Consider the following 22,957-nt stretch of genomic DNA (forward strand, 5'->3'; position numbering starts at 1 on the left):
CCCGTGTGAAAGATTCGGGGAATCGAAACTAAGTCCGATGTAATCACCGGGAACACAGGAAAGTACCGCGTACGCGTGAAGCTCGCGAAACGCGTTTTCTAACCACGCGTAAACCTCCTCCCCCTCTGGTAATGATCGAAGGCGAAAACCAGCCTCTCTCCCTACTACACCGAAATTTCTAAACTCACGCACGTTTTCTCTTATTAAATCTAAATAATTAAAATTATCCCCGTTATGATTCGCGATCTGTTCCGGCGCACCAACCTGATTCTCCGGAAACAACGCTTCCTCATCCTCTTCTCTCTCCAGTCTCCCCTCCCCATGAACTCCTATCTCGTTGTCGTCGGTTTCTTCGGCTTGATTTTCCGCCGACTGCTGCTGCTGCTGCGTGTTTTCTTCCATTCCTCCCCCTCCTCCACCAAACTGAACTGGAAAAATCGAAAACAAACGAATTAGTTTATCTTTAAAATTATTGTTTTTACACTTCCATACTCGAATTTTACGCGTTGTTAAAATTAAAAATAGTAATACATTTCATATTAAATTCTCTCACCTTTATACAGGATTATTCCCTTTCTTGTTCACCGTTGATCGTGTTGATCATTGATTACTAATATTCCGGCGAGTAAGAAATTTCCGGGAAAACAATTCCTAAAAATTTCCTCCGGTTAGAATAAAGGTATTCGAGTATGAAAGCGTTATCTATGCAAAAATGTATAATTGTATTTACCTCTTTCCCTCAAAAGTTTCTCTAGAGTCTGTTCTTCCGTTCCACTCAGCTCCTCCCCCATATCTTCCTCTTGTACCTCATTATCATCATCATCCTCATCCTCCTCCTCCTCCGAATCTTCTATTATTATTGTATTTTCACCTTCTTGGTTAAACTCTAAAAAATTCACCATTGTTTTTTAGCGGATAAAAAATTTTTATCCATTTTCTTACTGCGATAAATTTCTCATTACTCACCTGGTGAAAAAATCTCTTCCTCGTCAAATGAACTCACTTCGTGAGTTCCAACTTCTTCTTCCTCGCTCTCGCTATCCAAGTTAACGAGAGGTGGCTCAGGTGTGAGCTCGATACGTGCACGCCCTAAAAACATTTAATATTTCATTATTTTAAAAAAATTTACCAATATGAAATGCTTATTTTTCATAAAAGAATGTGTGATAAGACTCACGTGAGGGTCCGGCTTCGGGTGAAGTATCAGTCCGTCGCCTTATTCCGTGAGGAGGAGTATACTCTTCAGGACGTGCAATACGTTGCACTCCTCTCACCCCCGCGATCCTGCGAGGCGATACGTTCCGATGTTCTACTCCTAAAAGATTTTACTCTTTTAATTTTTGAAAATTATATATACATATATATATAATAAAAATTGGAATATAAACTCACCGTTTTCACTCGCTTCCGAAATCGAACGATGAAAATAAAATAATAGAAAAGCTATATGCCCACCCGCATCCTCCACTTCTCCATCACCGAAAATACTTCTCATTTCGATAATTTCACCCGCGTAGATTACAAGTCTCTGATAGGAAGCAAAATGCCCCAAGCGAAATAGCACCGCTAGCACTGCACTAGGACACAGCCCCGCAAATTTCGCAAACACTTCAAAATTTTTTTCATCGTTGTCTGATAACAGCGATAAATATCTGCTCACATCGAGTCCGCACAAAGCGCGTGACAGTAGTAAGCATGTCTCGACGATTTTTCTTAAATTCTCAACCATTTTCGCGTACTCAAGATAATTTCGCCCGAATTCACGGTACGAAGAAACACGACGCGTGTTGTCCACTACACTGAGAATTTTGAAATGCGATTTTTCTCCGTCTCAAACCTCCTATTTATACCTTCAGTCGGATCAAAAAAATCAATCGGTTTCAAGTTGTACATCTTTCACAAAGATTTCCGCACATTGGCGGCAACTTTACAAGGTGTATATTACTTTAGTGTTCGAAGGGTTTATCAGACAAAAAATACCCTTCGGACGATGCCGATATTCTTTTCCTATAACTTTTTACAATTTAATTGAGAGTTAGTACGTGAGCAAAACTTAATTTCGAAAACTCACAGTAATAAACTTTCACGTGTAATATAAAAAGGTTTACATTTGCTTACCCTATTGTAAATTGCTTCTTTTTTTAACGGTACGGATATTTCCAATCTTTTTTTTGTCTAACCCTTTAGATCCCATATGTTTAAAATGTAATTTTTCCAGGGTCCAAGTGTAAATAAATAGTTTTATCGGATTGGAGATTTATAGTTTTAGAGCTTTTTAGGATGAAAGCTTGTAAAAATTCCGTTGACTGCAATATTTTTATTTTTTCTCATTCCTCAGTCCTCAGTTTCTCTTCCTTTTGTACCCTTTGATTTTTTTCCGAATAATTGTAATGCGAGACTGTGCAGGATGTAACAGCGCACGAACCGATGTCCTTACTCCTTCTTTTATCAACGGTCGTTTTTAAGAGAGTTCGAGAAAATGTAGAAGCAATAAACATCGTATCCAATCAGATGACTCAAAATTTTTATGCGCACGCATTTTCCCACTACTTTTCCGATTTTCTACTCCATGCGATTGGGAAAATTTTAATCATTCGTTTTCTGACATTCGAACGTGCGGGTTCAGCAGCAGCAGCAGCAGCAGTAACAACAGCAGCAACAATAAAGAAGATACAGCATTTTTGTATTTCATTTTGTGTCTACGTGAAAACTAGTATCATGAGTAAACGCAAAGAAATTTTAAATTCTGAACATCACGAAGTGCGCGGTGACGTTTCCGGAGCAAGATACTTCAATGGAGAAAAATTTGAGCAAAATTATATGATGTTAGCCAACACCACTTACGGACTCAATTCCTCATATACGAAAAAAATTCATGTTGGGTTGCAAACTTCAATCAACGATGACGAGTTTGATTTCCAACCCGCTGTTAAATTTACTTCCAAGGGAGCCGAGGGTATTTGCTTCAACATGGTGGAGTGGCAGCAATTTCAAGAAAACATGGAACTTATGACTGATTATTTAAATGGAAATAGTGTTAAGTCTAACTCTATTATTATCAAGAAGATAATTATAAATTTCACCACCACCTATGGAGCAAGAGCCCTGCTATTGAAATATCAGGAGCAAGAAGAGCCTTCTTCGGGAAGTAACTTGGCTGCAGAAGAAATCATCCATACTCCGAAGAAACCACGAACATATTCCTACGCAATAGCAATGCAAAAGACTACTTTTCTCGGACTGGAAAACTTACTCGATTGCGTAAACGCTAATTTAAATCAGTTAAATATAATCGCAAACAGTGTTAATGATTGCTCTAAATATCTTATTAATGAAATACAGGTAAATTTACCCAACAAGAACTTCATCGAAAGTAACATTGTAAAACACACTATAAACACTAATTGTCACAATATTCAACATAATGTACGTTTGCAACTAAAAGATTTAACATTTCTCGATACGTACTTTGAAATAATATTTTTAGAATTAATTGCACTTTACTTCAATCAAATTGTACGGATAATCAAGTTGCAGCGAAAATTGTAATCTATACGAACGTACATTTTTCTTGCATATATGGATTTGTTTATGACTCTCTGAATACTCTCCAAATAAATAAAATATTTTTGTCTATAACGTTCGACCATGTACTTTTAAGAAAAATTGTTGCAAATAAACATATTTTTGTATTCCATTTCTTGCATTTGTTTCCTTCTCTTTTCGCATGTTCCTGCACGCTCCACTCGCCATCGTCAATTCTTACAGCACGTTCAATCTGCGAAAACGGGTGGCTGACGCTCACCCCGTTCACGCAATATCGCGCGCTCGACCCCTTAACCATCACACCAAATATCAAACTAAAAGTCGCATGATCATTCGTCGCTGCGACGTCATTCTTTTGTTCGCTATACGTGCCAGAGAGTTCGGGGTACCTCATATAGACGCGGCCCCAGCACATATACATCCCTTCCCTTCGCAGACTAGAGGCGACTGTGTATCGTCGTTTGTTTACATGTCCCATACCTGCCAGAGAGTCCGGGGTACCTCATATAGACGCGGCCCCAGCACATATACATCCCTTCCCTTCGCAGACTAGAGGCGACTGTGTGACGTCGTTTGTTTACATGCTCCATACCTGCCAAAGAGTCCGGGGTACCTCGTATAGACGCGGCCCCAACATATATACATCCCTTCCCTACCAGGTCCCATAGCCATAAATACGACACACCATTTTACTATCATTAGATGTATAGGTAGCCCAGCAGACTAGGACCAGGACTAGAAATCCAGCGATCCAGGTTCGAACCCAGCTTGGATTTTCTCAATTCCGAAAAATAAAAATCACTTGTCAACAGCCGCCATCTTGTCAACAGCCGCCATCTTTTCCCCCTCCCCTCCCTGTGACGTCATTTGTTTTGACGCCAGACCAAATGTAGGTCAGTGGGTCAAATATGGGGTAGGTGGTGGGGGTTTGTTGTGACGCCCCATACCTGCCATATCCTACTGAACAAGAATATCAATATTCCCTCACATCTGAAAGACATTCAACAGACATAAAAAAATAATGACGTCTTTTGAATGTCTTTCAAATGTTTTTAAGATTGACGGGTTGTCTGAGATTCGGACATTGCCTAAACCGCTTTAGGCAATCTTAAGGCTGCCTAAATTGTTTTCAGGCAAAGTCCAAAATAAAGTTTTATTTCGGATATTACCTAAAACACTCTTGATAATTTTAACTTTGTCTAGGCAATTTAAGGATTGCCGATCCTTCGGGCTTAGAATCCGCCCAATAACATATATTAGGGGTACAAATAAGTTTTAAAGCGTTTTTTTTGAAAATTCAAGATTTTTTTGCAGAAATTCAATAATACATTTAAGTATCAAAATATTCTCCGTTATTATCTATGACCTTGCGCCATTTTTCAAGCAGTTTACGAATTCCGGCAGTGAAGAAAGTTTCGTCTTTTGATTTAATAAAGTCGTCGACCCATTTTCGCACTTCAATATTCCGGAAGCGTACCTTAGACAATGCGTTTTGTATCGACCAAGTAATAATCACTTGGCGCTATATCTGGCGAATAGGCCGGATGCGGTAGAACATTCCAACTAAGCGTCAATAATGTTTCTTTGACCGTTTTAGCGACATGAGGCCTAGCGTTGTCATGAAGCAATTTCACCGGACGCAATCCTTTGCCAGTATATGGACGTTTTCGACGGATTTCTTCGTTTAATCTCAATAGTTGTCGATTATAGCGATCACCATCAACCGTTTCACGTGGTTGTAGAAGCTCATAATATAGCACACCCTGCATATCCCACCATATACAGAGCATTACCTTTTGGTCGTGGATATTCCGCTTTGGCGTTGATGTGGATGATTAGCCGGGGTCTACCCATGATTTTTTTTGCTTGGGATTATCGTAATATATCCACTTTTCATCACCCGTTACGATTTTCCACAGGAAAGACTTTCTGTGCTGTTTGTTGTACAGATTCAGACACATTTCGACACGGTTATCTTTGTTCTTCTGGCTCAATTCGTGTGCAAAGCCGATGCTCCTGACGATTGGCAGCTGTTTACAGTCAAGGTGGTAGTAAAGTAAGTAAGTAAAATCGAGCAAGTAAGTAAAATGATAATTATAAAGTGAAATTAGTAGCAATGTTTCAGATTTTTTGGCGATTGCATTTCCCCGAAAATCTAAATTGAAAAATAAAAGTGTTTTAATGCATTAAATCTAGAAACGTACATAGAAGCTCTTCGAAAACTGAAGACTGTGCAAGATAAGCGATTCGCATTTACAACAGACTCAGATAATGATCCTGAGGAAATGTCAGCGAAAATGGAACAACGACTTAAAACAAAGATGTTAAAAAATAATTTACAGACCTTAGATCTATTAGTGACAAATCAAAAGCATCACGCATGAAAAACAAGGGTAAGCGAATTTTACAAACTCCTTTCTTATAAGCATTTGCATTATGTTTCCAAAATTTAACTGCAGCTTTTTTAATTTAAATATGGCTACGTCAATTTATATCTACTAATTATATAATATTTTTAGAGAAAGGAGATGTACCTATCAATACCGTTAAAGGTGTAGGCAATCTAAATGTTAAAAAACCTTTGAAACAGATACAAAAAACATCTGAAGATGAGGACTTACTTTCTTTTCCATTCATATACATTTACTGACAAAAGTTAAGAAACATGTTAATTATTTATAAATTGTATGCTTTTTTATTTTTAGAAATGTATAGGTTATGGCTAAGAGTAGCGTAGACAGATAACACTTTATATACATTAATAAACAAAGTTTGGGACGAATTTTCATCGAGTAATGCTTGCAATTCATCGTTCTCAGTCTTGAGAGGGGCTCCGCTACGTTCACGATCGCTAACGTCGAAATCATCTTCTTTAAAACGTCTGAACCAAAATTCACACGTACTTTTGGATACAACGTTGTCTCCAAGAGTCAAACAAATTGATGCACACGCTTTTGCGGCGTTCTTTCCTTGATGGAATTCATAGCGAATGCAGTGCCGAATAAATTGTTTCTCGTTTGCCATTTTCAAGCTGCTGCAATTTTAGGTTACACAAACAATATCGTGAAGTTGATTGTTAATTTTTATGTTACCATATAAACACTACAAAATCGGAAAAGAGCGGGAGAATATTTAAATTTTTAATTACTTTTTTATGTTCTACAAAAAACACTTTAAAACTTATTTGTACTCCTAATATATTAAAGCAAGTACTTACTACAATATTTTACAATGTCCACTTCATAATGATTTCATGTATAAAAATCAGGACGTTCACAGTTCATTATCAATGTTGCACTGTTTGCTGTTCGAGGTGGCCACCAACATTGCTGAATATCATTTTTTTTAAAAAAGCCATGCTGTTGGAATTTCAGAATATGTAAAATCCGACAAAAATTTTACCACCGCATATTTTTTACTTTCGTTGCTCATCTTGTGTGATATAGAAAACATCCTACGTTTTAAAAACTGAAAATGAAAATTAGTTTGCAATGACATCAATAATTTTAAAAGCAAGAGAAAGTTGAACGTAATATACATAACATCATTTTTTATGGAAACAGCTCTATTGTCGTGAGATCAATTTTTGTTGTCAAATTTCTCTTAATACTTTATTACATAAATACTTGATATAAAACTTGAGGAATATTGATCCTTCATATTCATAGATTACAAATTTATTAAAAAAAGATCTTTAAAAGAGAAAATTGTGAAACAGAATGTAGATAAAACAATCAGTCTTCTAAATCTTTTCTTCTTTATTGGTCTTGGTTATATAAAATCAGCATGAAGCTTTTGTACAGTAAAATACTATACACTCACCATTGAAATGTTGTTATCCATGAACTAGAAATCCGTTAAGCAAGGATTTTCCACTTGCAATATATTTAATATAAAGGCAAAAGAAATATACGTTTACGATGCATAAATTTTATCATATAACACACATACAAAAATGAAAAATATAAAAATATATTCAACCAAAGTTATAACATCTAATTATTAGTGGCTTGCAATGGTATTGTAACATAACAACCAATTTCATCAAAGCATTTAATTTTGAAACACTTCCTTTTTATTTGCGTTACGGAAATTTTAATTATATCTGCAGTAGTAGTGTTTGATATTATAAATATTCCAAGTCTTTTTGAAGAGCACGGTACACAAAAAAAAAGACTTTGGATTCAAAAAACGTTTTGCAGGAATATAGCAAACACAATTTTCTTTAAATATATCCAAAATAAATATTACGGATTTGTTCATAAAGAATAGCACAGTTATCGGCTTGATTGGTTGCAATTTTAAAATTTTTAAATTGAACATGAGAAATGTCGTGATTTTGTTTATAAAAAACAATCGGATATTGTTGAAATTTACATGATCGAATGAAAAGCTGTAATTCTTCAAAAGTACGATCAGAAAATTCCTCTAAGGGTGCCCCCGACTAATGCAATTTTTTTTAATTTTTTGCATTTGATTTTCAAATTTGAAGCAACTAAAGTTATCTAAAGAACCGAAACTTTGTACATCATTGGAAAGATGTAGAAGATTGTGAACGTTATGCGACAAATATTCGTCTTCATAAATATTTCCATAATTGGAAACAAAGTAGAATAACAACGAATTCGCATAAGCGTTGAATGGCACACATAGTTGTTGATCAGTTAATATCCTGATACCAACGCTAAGAGAAAGAAAGTGATTATAGCAATTTGTAGCCAATACTGATTTCACAACACAAATCCAGTATAAAGTAAAAATTGACGAAATTCTGTAGCCTTCCATTTATCAATATCATCTAAACCTCTAGGTTTTCTTACAAATTCTGCTGGAATAAAGGGTTTCAATGCAATTAAATAACGCAAAACTGAATTTACAGCCTCTTTAGATAATCTAATATTTCTGTTTCCTCTGACCCATAGTTGCAGCAATCGTTTTACAACACCTAAACAGACAAGGTGCATGTAATCTAATGGGATTTATGATACCATTCCAATACCGAGTTTTTCTAATATGGGATTACCTGTGTGATGTTCAACATGTATACGATTTTTAAATGTGTCATTTGTACGTAACATGCTGTTAGTTTCTCGAAAAACTACTCTGTTACATATGAAATCGCCTTCTTGAATACATTTCGAGCAAAAGGAATATCCTGTATGACTTTTTGTGTAGGTAGTAAATGATTTCGCCAGGGCATCGCATAATATCGCATTAAGAGTTACTGTATATTTTATATTAGAAACAATGATGCCTGTTTGAGAAAGGGGAATGAAGTCGTTAACAAAGTCGAGTAAAAACTCGTTAGCAGTATTAGGTTTGCACATTCCATGATAAATACCAATTATAAAAAGTAATGTATATGTATCTACATCTTCAATAAATGCCATTATTGGCCAAAATTGACTACCACTACTTTTGGAAATTGGCAAATCGTCAATATTAATATTTAATTTTATTTTATTCCCTGTAATAAATTCAGAATATATTTGTATGGATCGCTTTAGAGTAGAGAAAAGATCAAAATGAACGTAGCGTCCACTATCCAGAGATTTTATATTTACAGACGCATTTCGTGGTGTTTTAAGTAACACCTCTTTATCACGTCTTTAAGCAAATCTACATAGCCATGCTTCCTTAAAATAATAAGTAACTCATTAACAGTATTATGTGCAATATTTCGTTCAATAATACATTTTTGTAAATTTTCTCGTAAACTCGTTATATTATTGCTACAATCAGAGATATTATTTATATCAGAAATATAATCTTGTGCTTCAACATTATGTTCCTTGTTGCTTTCTATATCCGATAGTGATTCTACACTTGATTCACTAATTTCGTTAGCAAAATCGTGAGGCAAAATATTAATTTCGTTAAATGTATCATCGACATTTGTGAAACTACTGTTACCACTATTTTCTGCTTCTATCGTATCAGATGCTATATTTGAATTAGTTGAATGTAATAATTTTGAATATTTATAATAAGTCAATTTGCGTTTAATTATTTGATTCTTTCGCCTTTTTAATAAATATTGAAATTTTTTTGGCATGATGGCAGACAGTAAAATCTACATAAGAAACAACAACGGTGGATGAGAGTACTTGCGTGAAATGCGCCACCGTCAATGTATTAACATATTTAATTCATGCATAACACATTCTATATTTGTATTACACTAATAATATATATAGAAAAATAAATCAACACCCACACATACACACACAGATTTCTCTTCTTATTTTTATTGTATATATAAGGTGTTCAAAATAAAGGTTCACTAATTCAATTGACTATAATTTCTAAAATAAATAAAAAAATAAAATTCTTTTTTTTTTATTTATTAATTGAATCATGACAATTATAACAAATTAGGTGTGGAACAAAATGTCGTTCAAATGGCCGCTTTGAGCTGAGTCACAAATTTGAGCTCTTTTTATAGTATTTTGCATGACACAAAGTCTCTTATAAAGTAATGGAAATTTGAGCTCTTTTTGTACAAATGTTCTTTTAGTTCATCAATTGTTACTGGATAATTTGCATACACTTTTCCTTTGAGATAGCCTCATAAAAAAAAATTTGGAGCCGTCAAATCAGGAGATCTTGGAGGTCAATCAAAACTGCCAAAACAAAAAATAAAACGATCTGGAAAGATTGTTTATAATAGCGCGATTGTTTTGCGAAATGTGTGTGCGGTGGCACCGTCTTGTTGAAAATGAAAAGCAAAATTTAAAAAAACAATTACAAACAATCTTTCCAGATCGTTTCATTTCTCGTTCTGACAGTTTTGATTGGCCTCCAAGATCTTCAGATTTTTTTTTGTGGAACTATCTCAGGAAAAGTGTATGCGAATCATCCAGTAACAATTGATAAGCTGAAAAATAACATTTGTGCAGTAATAGCTCAAATTTCCACTACTTTATGTGAGACTTTGTGTCATACAAAATGCTATAAAAAGAGCTCGAATTTGTAACTCACAATCAGTCTGAAGCGGCCATTTGAACGACATTGTGTTCTACACCTAATTCGTTATAATTTGTCATGATTCAATGAATAGATAAAAAAAAAAATCTTGTTTTTTTATTTATTTTAGAAATTATAGCCAATTAAATTATTAAATCTTTATTTTGAACACCCAGCATGTGTATGTGCGCGTATTTACTTGAAAGCAGAGAAAATAATTGTACTTACATATAAAAGTAACTCTTATCCAAACGAGAGAACGGGTTGCGCACGAGTTATGCAAAAGATTTTTTCGAGAATTCTCGAGTAAAAGAGAAGTCAAATTAATTGTACGCTACTGAATAGATCGTACGTATCGCGATCGCGCGGCTTGAGAGGACAGGCCGTTCCGGCGAGCGTGCAAAAAGAAGAATAACTAAGATGGCGAAGTAAGGACACGCGAGTGTACAAGCGTCTTTCAATAAAGCGAACTTTGTAGTGCAATTGTTAGCAAACATTTATAAAACGACTACCCAGAGTACCCAACAGATTTCAATTTCCGACAGGCGTAAGTGCAACGTTTCAGCGACAATCTTTAAATCATACATCACTGCAACATAAATAAGACCACTTATATTAGAACACTTTTACGTAATTGTATTAAAAAAGATTGGGCTTTTATACATATGTACGTAAGTATGCATGAAGGTGTGTATGTGTATGTGTGCGTATTTACTTGAAAGCAGAGAAAATAATTGTACTTCCCAGTAAACAAAAAGATATCTTTTAGATGCCTAAAAGATGTCTTGCATGTCTTTTAGATATCTTAGAAATTGCCCAAAAGACCTTGAAAAGAAATCTAATATATGTCTTATGCAACACTTTTAGACTTCTTTAAGAAATTTTAAAGATATCTTGAATTATTCTTTACGATCTTCATAAAAATATCTTTCAGACAATTTCGAGGTATCGTTAAAATATTTTAAAAATATATGTTTAAAATATGTCAAATATATATGTGTGAACGGTGTGTGTAACGGTGACATTGATGAGTGACATGTATGTATATGTTACTCAATGTTACCGTTACACATACACATATATATATTTGACATGTTTTAAACATATATTCAATGCCATTGACATTATCGTCGTTTGCCTCGGATGCTTAAGAAACATCAATTTTTTCACAATGTTTCTCTTTCGTATCATTGAAAATTTTATTTTTATCAAAGTCTGATATTTCCTTTCGTCAACGCCATTGTTGAGATCGAGAAAGATTAATATATTTTTTACGCTTTGGCATAACTTTGGCCGTTCTAAAACTTTAATGTTAACAAATCATTAATCATCGATTATTGATAAGCAAATATTTAAAAAAAACAAAAATAAAACTAAATGTAAATTTTTTTTTAAATATTTGCTATTATCGATTTAATAACTTCAATGTTAATAAATTTATAATAGCAAATATTTTAGAAAACCAAAATAAAGTTTAATGTAAATAAGACTTTTTAAAAATATTTTCTCGTTTTTTAAACAGAATTGTTTTCTTTTAAAACGTATGGTTTGAAACACACAAAGTGTCATGCGAAAGACTATAGCGCTAAAATAAAGCTTAATATATTAATGTTATATAAACTTATGTATTTAAAATTTTTTTAACTGAAGGAATAATCGCCAATAAATATTGAATGCCAAAATCATGCCAAAACAGTAGAGTAAAAAAATTAAGTTAGCTTATTGTGACATTTGATATTATTAATATAACATGTTATTTATTGCATAAATCTAATATTTATCATCAATATTTATTTATCCATATTTAAGGTAAATGTTTCAATAGCCGGACATCTAACGATTAATATAAATTTGATTAATTTTTATAAATATTTACTGTTTTTAATTATCTAATTATGTAACCAATTGAGAAACAAACTATAGCTCGCTAATATGTAGATTTGATGGCAAAAAGTATGTATATTTTTATGCATTATATTTTATTGTATATATTATATTTATTGTTCTTAAACTGTTTATCTTGAACAACATTTACTTAGAGATCCATATTATTAACTTGTTAACATTACTTTATTTTGTTGAATTATTTAATTGTAAATATGATATTTCTTTGATAAAGATTTGTTGAAAAATTGTCTACGTTAACATGTAAGAAATATATATTGTTGTCGCAGATGGACAATACTCTTTGATGGTTATATCCTGAGGAGCTTAAAGGTTAGAAAATGTACAGATTCAGTTATTTCAAAAAATCTTTGTAACAAAAAAAATTTGATTAAATAATGTTTAGCTGTTTGTAAATTTGTAAAGGTATATATTATTTATCATATCAGATTAATCTTCGCTTAATAGAAATACATAACCTATTGAAATATCACGTACTAATTATACGTAAAAGAATTAAAGGCTTTATAAAAAAATACTGACTAAACTTTTGTAATTTTTTTTCAGATTGAGTTCAAAGACACAAATTGTTAAAAAAAATAGTCATTGTTTTTGCACTCACTTGTTAAAAACAATAAAAATCGCAGATCACAGTAGCACTTAGTTGCATCGATCAAACAATCAATATCTTTAACACACGTACCGTGCCAAATACTTATAAGCGAAAACGACTGCCGCGCCATCAAGCAGTCGCGTCGTGCAACACAACGTCTTTGCGATACCGTTTAGAGTTCTTTTCAAAGTGCCTTCAAGATATCTTGCTAAAGATATCTTTTAGATATCTTTTAGAACTTCCACCAGCAAAAATGTTTACTGGGTTACATATAAAAGTAACTCGTATCCGAAAAGTATCCGAACAACGAAAGAATTGCACACGTGTATGCAAAAAATTTCAGTGTCCGACAAGTGTAGATTGCAGCGTGTTCTAATATCACAGAACACTATAACATTTAACCCGTCCGCTAGTTAATGGTAACGTGTAATCGTAATCTATAATAATCGGACCGGGGAAAAGAACTTACGATACGATTCGGCAACTGTCTCTCCTGCGTGCTTCAACGTTGCAACGTGCCGCCCGTGCCGGTATGATCTCGCTTCCCAGCATGCTCCTGAACCAATCAAGACATGATATGGCTGTGTGTTACACATACGTCTGCGCGAGTGACACTCGCTACCAATCATCGACATAGTAGCCGCTGCGCGCACACGTAACAAGATGCGTATGCAGTTGTTTTCTGATGCTAACTCGTGCTGTTTCCTCTCGACACTCAGTTTATTACAAATAAACAAATACATAACATCAAAATAATATTTACGAAGCACTTGTTATATAACATGTTACATTCAAGTTATATTGCCATTTACTTTATTATAACCAGTAAGCAACAAAGCAAAATAACAATTCTATAACACAATTACATTAAAACAATTTTAAACACATATAAAGGAATGGCTCAAATGATAACAATCAATTAATATAATAGAAAGGCATAGAGAGCCGTCGCGGGATGTTAGTGCGAAATTATAATTTTTCTTAAAGAAATTAATTTGTTAGTCTACGTGAGACAGTTAAATTTGTACACCGATCTCTGGTTCGAGATACTTAAAGTGTACGAAAATTTTTAGTACATTGTTCTCACATATGGAGAATCAGTATGTACTGATAGGAATTATTAGAAAGAAGGGAAGAGAGAAAAAATATCAGGGCGCGAGTGGCTAAGCCGGGAATTGAACCCGGGTCTTCCATTTGCCGGGCGAATGTTCTACCACTAAACTACTCAGACCCCACGCTTCTAACATTTATTTCTCTTAGATTAGGAAATCAACAAATCTGTAGGACATAAACGCGTCATGATGCCCGCGTGATTTAAAACAATTTTAAACACATATAAAGGAATGGCTCAAATGATAACAATCAATTAATATAATAGAAAGGCATAGAGAGCCGTCGCGGGATGTTAGTGCAAAATTATAATTTTTTTTAAAGAAATTAATTTGTTAGTCTACGTGAGACAGTTAAATTTGTACACCGATCTCTGGTTCGAGATACTTAAAGTGTACGAAAATTTTTCAATTTTTCAGCCGGGTTCAATTCCCGGCTTAGCCACTCGCGCCCTAATATTTTTTCTCTCTTCCCTTCTTTTTAATAATTCCTATCAGTACATACTGATTCTCCATATGTGAGAACAATGTACTAAAAATTTTCGTACACTTTAAATATCTCGAACCAGAGATCGGTGTACAAATTTAACTGTCTCACGTAGACTAACAAATTAATTTCTTTAAGAAAAATTATAATTTCGCACTAACATCCCGCGACGGCTCTCTATGCCTTTCTATTATATTAATTGATTGTTATCATTTGAGCCATTCCTTTATATGTGTTTAAAATTGTTTTAAATCACGCGGGCATCATGACGCGTTTATGTCCTACAGATTTGTTGATTTCCTAATCTAAGAGAAATAAATGTTAGAAGCGTGGGGTCTGAGTAGTTTAGTGGTAGAACATTCGCCCGGTAAGCGGAAGACCCGGGTTCAATTCCCGGCTTAGCCACTCGCGCCCTGATATTTTTTCTCTCTTCCCTTCTTTCTAATAATTCCTATCAGTACATACTGATTCTCCATATGTGAGAACAATGTACTAAAAATTTTCGTACACTTTAAGTATCTCGAACCAGAGATCGGTGTACAAATTTAACTGTCTCACGTAGACTAACAAATTAATTTCTTTAAAAAAAATTATAATTTTGCACTAACATCCCGCGACGGCTCTCTATGCCTACAATTACATTATATGTATAAAAAATATTATATAATTACAATATAAATAAAGTGTAACATTTGTTATATGTAATATCTGTTACATGTTATTTCTACGTTATATAGCAGCTATATATTGTGTTTGCTGGGTTATATTATATATTAGTTATATGACGTATGACATATGTCATATAACTTATTTATAAAGCATGAAATATAAAGGTATTTTTAGTTTCTTGTATGCAGTGGCGCACTCAAGTTATTTTTTCGGGGGGGGGGGGGTTTAAAATTCACACACACACGCGCACGCGCACACACACGCGCACGCGCACACACACACAAAATGAAACAATATGACCAAAAGTCAGGACAGTGGCGCACCCAAAGGGGGGGGGGGGGTTTGGGAGTCAACCCCCCCCCTTCCCGAAGTTTTTAATATGTTCTATTTTTTTATTAACTCAACAGCAAAAAGTAAGAAATCTGTAGTTAAATAAAATGCGTTCAAACATTTGTATTTTTTGTTTGTTTTTAATTAGAATCACAATTTTAATAATTCAAAATTTACACCAATATTCTTACACACAAATAATTGATAGCCTCTCCAGCTATACTGCTGTTCGAACGTATATAATTTCTATTTTAAGATATTCATTTTAAGATATTGTGAAAGGATTAAGCAAGAATGACCAAAAAATACTTTAAGCTCTTTAAAACATTGTGACGATGACATGTTACCGAACATCAAGATACTGCTACATATATTAACGATACTACCTGTAACTATCGCAGAGAACGAAAGATCTTTCTCCACATTACGTCGGTTAAAAAATTATTTAAGAAGTTCAACATTAGAAAATAGGTTAAATGGTTTAACCCTCCTGCACATATACAATTATATAACTCCAACAGTTGATTCTATTATAAATAAATTGGTCGAAAAACGAAAAAAACTCAATATCAATTTATAATTATGCTACTATAAAAATAAATTGTATTTTTTATTAAACAATGTAACATTTTTATACTTTTTAGTGTGCAATATAAAATTATCCTAAAATAGAAATTATATACGTTCGAACAGCAGTGTTCGATATTAATTCTAAATTTACGTTTGGTGTTGGTCGCGTAGCATTAAGCAAACTGTATGTAAAATTATTTTATATTGAGTCTATTGAGTTATCAAATTTAATCTAACTAGTTGTTAAGGCTGCCATCTATTGCATCGCTATTAAATGTATTATCGCCGTCTTTTGTTTTTTGGCGCTTGAGCAGAGGTCAGTCGAGTCTCAGTTTTTCCATATATTATTATATAGTTCTTGTTCGTACACATACGACAAACGTGAACACACGTGACACGAGTCAATAAAATCCAATAAAAAAAGGTAATAAGCGAACCAGTGCACATTGCATTTTCATTACACACAAAACAGTGACAAAACATTGGTCCTTCGAGCCGGATTATTTGTTAACGAACAAAGATATTCGGTAGAAAACACGCATAATTTTGCTCACAAGACAAACAGAGGTGCATTTTTCGATCACGAAGAAAGAAAATCTGTTCGGCCTACACTCACAAGGATCACTAGGACTGGTGAAAACATTCCCGAACGCCAAGCGTCGGACATATTGTGACTGTAGAACATTGCAAGACGCCAAGCGTCAGACATATTGTGAGTGAAACGTGGCAAGACGCCAAGCGTCGGCCATATTGCAAAGACCACGTTGCAAGACGCCAAGCGTCGAGCACATTGTGATTGCAAACATTGCAGAATACCAAGCGTCAATCATACTACAAAAGCAATACATTGCAAGGATCCAGTCGGAAGTGATTGAGCGAGCGACATCTGAGACGTTTCCTACACAAGCATTTGGAGGTTAAAGGTAAGTCCCCAATCATTTTCCATCTCATTTCCTCTTCTATCCTACACAGCAAATTGCCTCAACACAATGGCAGAGTTGAAAAAACTCAAACAAACACGTGGTGTATTAAAATCAACGCTGACAAGAGCGATCACGTTTCTCGATTCTGAAAACGCTCAGCAAGTAATTTTGCCACAATTGCGAGAGCGCAAGGACAAAATTTCTGAGACATGGGAACTATTCAACGATATACAAGCGCAAATCGAAGAGAAAGAAGAAAATGTCAATGGTTCGGAGAAGAGAGAAGAATTCGAGAACGCTTACTTCGACATAGTATCAAGATTTGAGCAATTATTAATTGAACGCGAGTCCGCCGCAGCACCGGGGCCAGGTGTGGCTCAACTTCAACGCACAGGAAGTCAAACTCAGGCAAGTAATTTACGATTACCAAAAATCGAGCTTCCAACATTTGCTGGTAATTACGAAGAGTGGTACACGTTTTATGACACATTTAAATCTCTAATACATGACGTTGAAAATATTTCTAGCATCCAAAAATTTCATTATCTACGATCAGCACTTCGAGGTGAAGCAGCAACAGTAATACAATCCCTTGAAGTGTCCACAGCTAATTACGAGGAAGCATGGCAAATGTTGACGGCCCGGTACGATAACAAAAGGTTGACAATTCAAAAACACATCAAGGCAATTTTTGAATTACCCGCAATCACAAAGGAAAATCACACAGCATTACGATCCCTCTGAGACGGAATCTTAAAACATGTACGCGCACTAAAGGCTTTAGGACGATCGACCGAGCAGTGGGGAGATTTGCTTGTTTACTTAACTACAAGTAAACTTGACGCGATCACCAACAGAGAGTGGGAAAACAGTCTTACCACAACAGAATATCCAACGTTACAGAATCTCATAAATTTTCTAGAACGACGCTGTCATACATTGGAAATTGTACAAAAAAGGGCTCAACCAGTTAACACATTTTCTAATACGGATAAGCAGCGGCATCAAAGGACATCATCGCACATCGCAACACGAGGAAACAAGTGTCCTATTTGTCAAGGCGAACATTTTGTATTTGCATGTGATTCACTCTTGAAAATGTCGATACCTGAGCGCATCAACGCAATTAAGAAGAGGGATCTGTGCCTGAATTGTATGAGAGCGACGGAACATCGCGCAAATGACTGCAAATCAGGTGAATGTAAGAAATGCAGCAAAAGGCACAATACATTGCTGCATCTCACAGCACCGACAACTGAACAGAATACTTCACCAAGGGAAGAGAAACCTATTGCAGCTACTATTTCGACTGACAAGAAGATAGCTCTCGCATCGTCTTCACTTTTAAGCTCTTCATCTCATGACAATTCCAAGAGACATGTCTGGCTGTCCACGGCCGTTGTAAAAATTCTGAATCACCACAATAAATGGTCAACGTGCAGAGTCTTATTAGATTCCGGATCCCAATCGCATTTTATAACAGAGGCACTAGTCAAAAGGCTGGGACTCACGTTGCACATTGCTCAGCGTTCCCATTGTAGGAATCAACCAAGCAATTAGCCAAATCCAAAACAAGGTAAAGGTATCATTTGCTTCCAGATTATATGAATATCAAAGGAGTGTCGAGTGTCTGGTGTTGCGACAGATAACTGATCGAATTCCAATGACTCAAGGAGACGATTGCAATATTGTCACTCCATTGAATTTACGTCTTGCCGATCCAAGTTTTCATATTCCAGGGAATATAGATTTACTTCTAGGAGCCGAAATATTCTAGGAGATTTTGTGTGTCGGCCAGATGAAAGCCACCTTGTCTCATCCGGTTCTGCAAAAAACATTGTTTGGATGGATTCTAGGTGGAGCAACCACAGCTTTGCCACGATCGTACCAGAAGGATCGCATTGTGTGCAATGTTATTACAAACCAAGATCTCCATGAGGATCTAACGAAATTTTGGGAAATCGAGCATTGTTGCAATCGTCCTATTCTTACGCGCGAAGAAAAACTTTGCGAAGAACACTTCATGAAGGCAGTTTGCAGGAACATTGATGGTCGATTCATAGTAAAACTTCCTTTCAAAGAAGACATGATCGAATTACTTGGACAATCAAAATCAACAGCGCAAAGGCGATTTTGCTCATTGGAACGAAGGTTGCAAGGAAACCTGAAATTAAAAAATCAATATGTACAATTTATTAGAGAATATATACAACTTGAGCACATGGAGGCGATTGAAGACTCTGAGTTGACGGAGCCAGGATATTATTTGCCGCATCATCCAGTCATTAAGGACACGAGTTTGACTACAAAATTACGTGTAATTTTTGATGCCTCATGCAAAACGTCCACAGGATATTCACTAAACGACGTTCTCATGGTGGGACCAGTACTACAACCGGACATTCTGGACATCATCTTAAGATTTCGTCTCTGGCAATTCGTCATGACAGCAGACATTGAAAAAATGTATAGACAAGTGTGGATCGACGATTCGCAAAAACGACATCAGCGCATATTGTGGAGAGAAAATCCGCAACAAGATATTCATACTTATCAGCTTAAAACCGTCACTTATGGAACATCTTCTGCTTCATATTTAGCCACTCGAGCGTTACAACAAATCGCACATTTAAAACAGGATGAGCTTCCAAAAGGAACTTCGGTGATTTTGTCAGACTTCTACGTTGATGACCTCGTGACGGGTTCAAACTGCATTCAGCAGGCAAACATTATTCGAGATGAGGTGATAACCATATTATTAGAGGCAGGATTCAACCTACAAAAGTGGGCCTCAAACGTACCAGCACTATTACCTAGCTTATCAACATCATCATCATCAGATTCCATTGTAATACTTGACAAGGATGAAAGTGTGTCCACTCTTGGATTACAGTGGCATTCCGTCAACGACGTTTTGCAGTACGATGTAAAACATAGGACGCCGGCCGAGATAATCACGAAAAGAACGATACTATCAAGCATATCTCGAATTTTCGATCCACTCGGATTGCTCGGACCAGTCACAGTAACGGCCAAGATTTTCATGCAACATCTTTGGCAACTTAAAATAGGATGGGATGAAACGGTTCCTCTCGATGTTCAAACGAGATGGCGTGCATACGAATCACAATTATGTGCCTTAAACGGACTCAAGATACCGCGGAAGGTTATAGAAGAAGCGCACTCACTCTCACTTGAGCTTCATGGATTTTGCGACGCCAGCATGGAAGCCTACGGTGCGTGCGTCTATGTTAGAACGAGTTACAAAAATTTTCACAGAGCTCATCTTTTATGCGCAAAATCTCGAGTCGCACCAGCGAGAAGCGTAACCTTGCCTAGGTTAGAATTGTGTGCAGCTCAATTACTCGCCCAATTAATGCAGCGCATTAGAAAAGCAATTCCTACAAAATTTGATGGAATCTATTATTGGTCAGATTCAACAATTACGCTTGGGTGGATTCAAACGAATTCAAAACGATGGAGCGTCTTTGTGGCCAATCGTGTGGGTCAAATTCAAGAATTGAGCGACTCAACTTCTTGGAATCATGTTAAAACAACGGAGAATCCAGCCAACATAATCTCCCGAGGAATTTCACCGACACAGTTACTTCAAGCGCAACTTTGGTGGAAGGGACCGCCGTGGCTTAGTCTTGATCGCAACAAATGGGAAATAGAATCCACAGAAGTTTCGTCACATGAGAATCTTCCAGAAGCGCGCAAGACTGCATTAATTGCCAAGAATTTTACTAAAGAATGGAGTATCTTTTACACGATCTCATCGATGAGACGTTTGCAAAGAATCACCGCGTACATATTACGATTTATCGACAATTCAAGAAAACCGAGAGAAAATCGTAACGCCGGCTCGTTGACAGCAAAGAAAATGAAGCGCGCTACTCTGCGACTCGCCAGAATCGTCCAGAGTTATTCCTTCTTTACTGAAATCAAGGCCTTGCATAATCAGCAAGCAATTCCTCGCAACAGCAAACTACTCGGATTGGCACCTTTCCTTGATCACGATGGCATTATCAGGGTTAGAGGAAGATTGGCATGCTCTAAACTCCCATATGCGGCGAAGCACCCAATTGTATTACCGTCAAAACATAACTTCACGAAGAAGTTGATCGAGTATGAGCATGAAAGGCTACTACACGCTGGATCTCAAATGACGTTAGCTTCACTACGACAACGTTTCTGGCCAATATCTGGCAGGAGCGCTGTTAGACAGGTTACTCGAGCCTGCATAAAATGTTTTAAGACAGCTCCCAGCCCCAATCAAGTAATTATGGCCAATCTTCCAACTCCAAGAGTTTCGCAATCTCGGCCGTTCATGCATTGTGATATCAACTACGCTGGGCCATTTATGATTCGAGACTCTAAAAAACGCAACTCCAAGAGTTCAAAGACTTATGCTGCCGTATTTGTATGCTTGTCCTGTAAGGCCGTACACATTGAATTAGTTTTCGACCTATCGACAGAAGCCTTCTTGAATGCTTTCAAGAGATTTATTTCCAGACGAGGAAAACCATCCGATATCTATACGGACAACGGGACAAATTTCGTCGGCGCGGCCAGAGAACTGAAGGAATTAAGACAACACGTTGTCAAGGACATTCAGCAAGAAAGATTATCTAAAGTTTGCGCTCAAGAAGGAATATCCTGGCACTTTAATCCGCCTCAAGCTCCCCATTTTGGTGGCATATGGGAGGCTGCGGTAAAAAATGCGGTAAAATGAAATTTCATCTCAAAAGAGTGGCAAGAGTCGCACTGTTAAACTGTGACGAGATGGAAACGCTACTCGCACAAATAGAAGCTGTACTTAACCCTCGTCCTCTCATTCCATTAACATTCGATCCTAACGATAACTCCTATCTTACTCCCGCTCATTTTTTGATTGGGGATAGCCTTACTGCACCAGTTGAACCGACCTTGCTAGACATCGAAATAAATCGTCTCTCAAGGTGGCAACGAGTCAAACAACTTCAACATTTTTGGAAAAAATGGTCTAATGAGTATTTAAATTAGCTTCAGCAACGCACCAAATGGAAATTTGGAGCCATCTCGCTGAAACCAGGACAGTTGGTGATCATACAAGAGGACAACACCCCACCGCTATGTTGGCCGTTGGCTCGTATCGAGGAGGTGCATCCAGGCACTGATGGAATCGTCCGCGCCGCCACTGTCAGGACGAACAAGGGAACATACAAGAGGCCAGCCACTCGCTTGTGTCCTCTCCCATTGGATTCGGAAGAAATCCGCGATTAATTTTTTATCTTTATTGAAAATTTATATTTTTCAAGGCGGCCGGCATGTTCGATATTAATTCTAAATTTACGTTTGGTGTTGGTCGCGTAGCATTAAGCAAACTGTATGTAAAATTATTTTATATTGAGTCTATTGAGTTATCAAATTTAATCTAACTAGTTGTTAAGGCTGCCATCTATTGCATCGCTATTAAATGTATTATCGCCGTCTTTTGTTTTTTGGCGCTCGAGCAGAGGTCAGTCGAGTCTCAGTTTTTCCATATATTATTATATAGTTCTTGTTCGTACACATACGACAAACGTGAACACACGTGACACGAGTCAACAAAATCCAATAAAAAAAGGTAATAAGCAAACCAGTGCACATTGCATTTTCATTACACACAAAACAGTGACAAAACAAGCAGTATAGCTGGAGAGGCTATCAATTATTTGTGTGCAAGGATATTGGTGTAAATTTTAAATTATTAAAATTGTGACTTTAATTAAAAACAGACAAAAAATACAAATGTTTGAACGCATTTTATTTAACTACAGATTTTTTACTTTTTGCTTTTAAGTTAATAAAAAAATAGAGCATATTAAAAATTTTGGGG

General features: G+C 35.9%; 1 protein-coding gene and 1 non-coding gene across 2 annotated transcripts; both read left to right on the forward strand.

Annotated features, from left to right (window-relative positions):
* The first annotated feature begins 14,938 nt into the window (after positions 1–14,938).
* Positions 14,939–15,010, forward strand: TRNAT-GGU (transfer RNA threonine (anticodon GGU)). Its single transcript has one exon. It is a non-coding gene; the product is annotated as a tRNA-Thr (tRNA).
* A 3,885-nt stretch (positions 15,011–18,895) lies between these two features.
* Positions 18,896–22,362, forward strand: LOC105675906 (uncharacterized). The gene is made up of 2 exons (XM_012373402.2): positions 18,896–21,811; positions 22,123–22,362. The coding sequence occupies exons 1-2, from the start codon at positions 18,896–18,898 to the stop codon at positions 22,360–22,362; spliced, it is 3,156 nt and encodes a 1,051-aa protein (XP_012228825.2).
* The last annotated feature ends 595 nt before the right edge of the window (positions 22,363–22,957 follow it).

This window comes from Linepithema humile, chromosome 3, assembly GCF_040581485.1.
Source record: "Linepithema humile isolate Giens D197 chromosome 3, Lhum_UNIL_v1.0, whole genome shotgun sequence".
NCBI lineage: Eukaryota > Metazoa > Arthropoda > Insecta > Hymenoptera > Formicidae > Linepithema > Linepithema humile.

What these genes read in the sequence shown, in the direction of transcription:
- LOC105675906 (XM_012373402.2), top strand. Translation starts at nt 18,896, where the DNA reads ATGAAAGCCACCTTGTCTCATCCGGTTCTGCAAAAAACATTGTTTGGA. An exon ending in GTGGCATATGGGAGGCTGCG is followed by an intron (nt 21,812 to 22,122) that starts GTAAAAAATGCG and finishes TATTTAAATTAG; the next exon opens with CTTCAGCAACGCACCAAATG.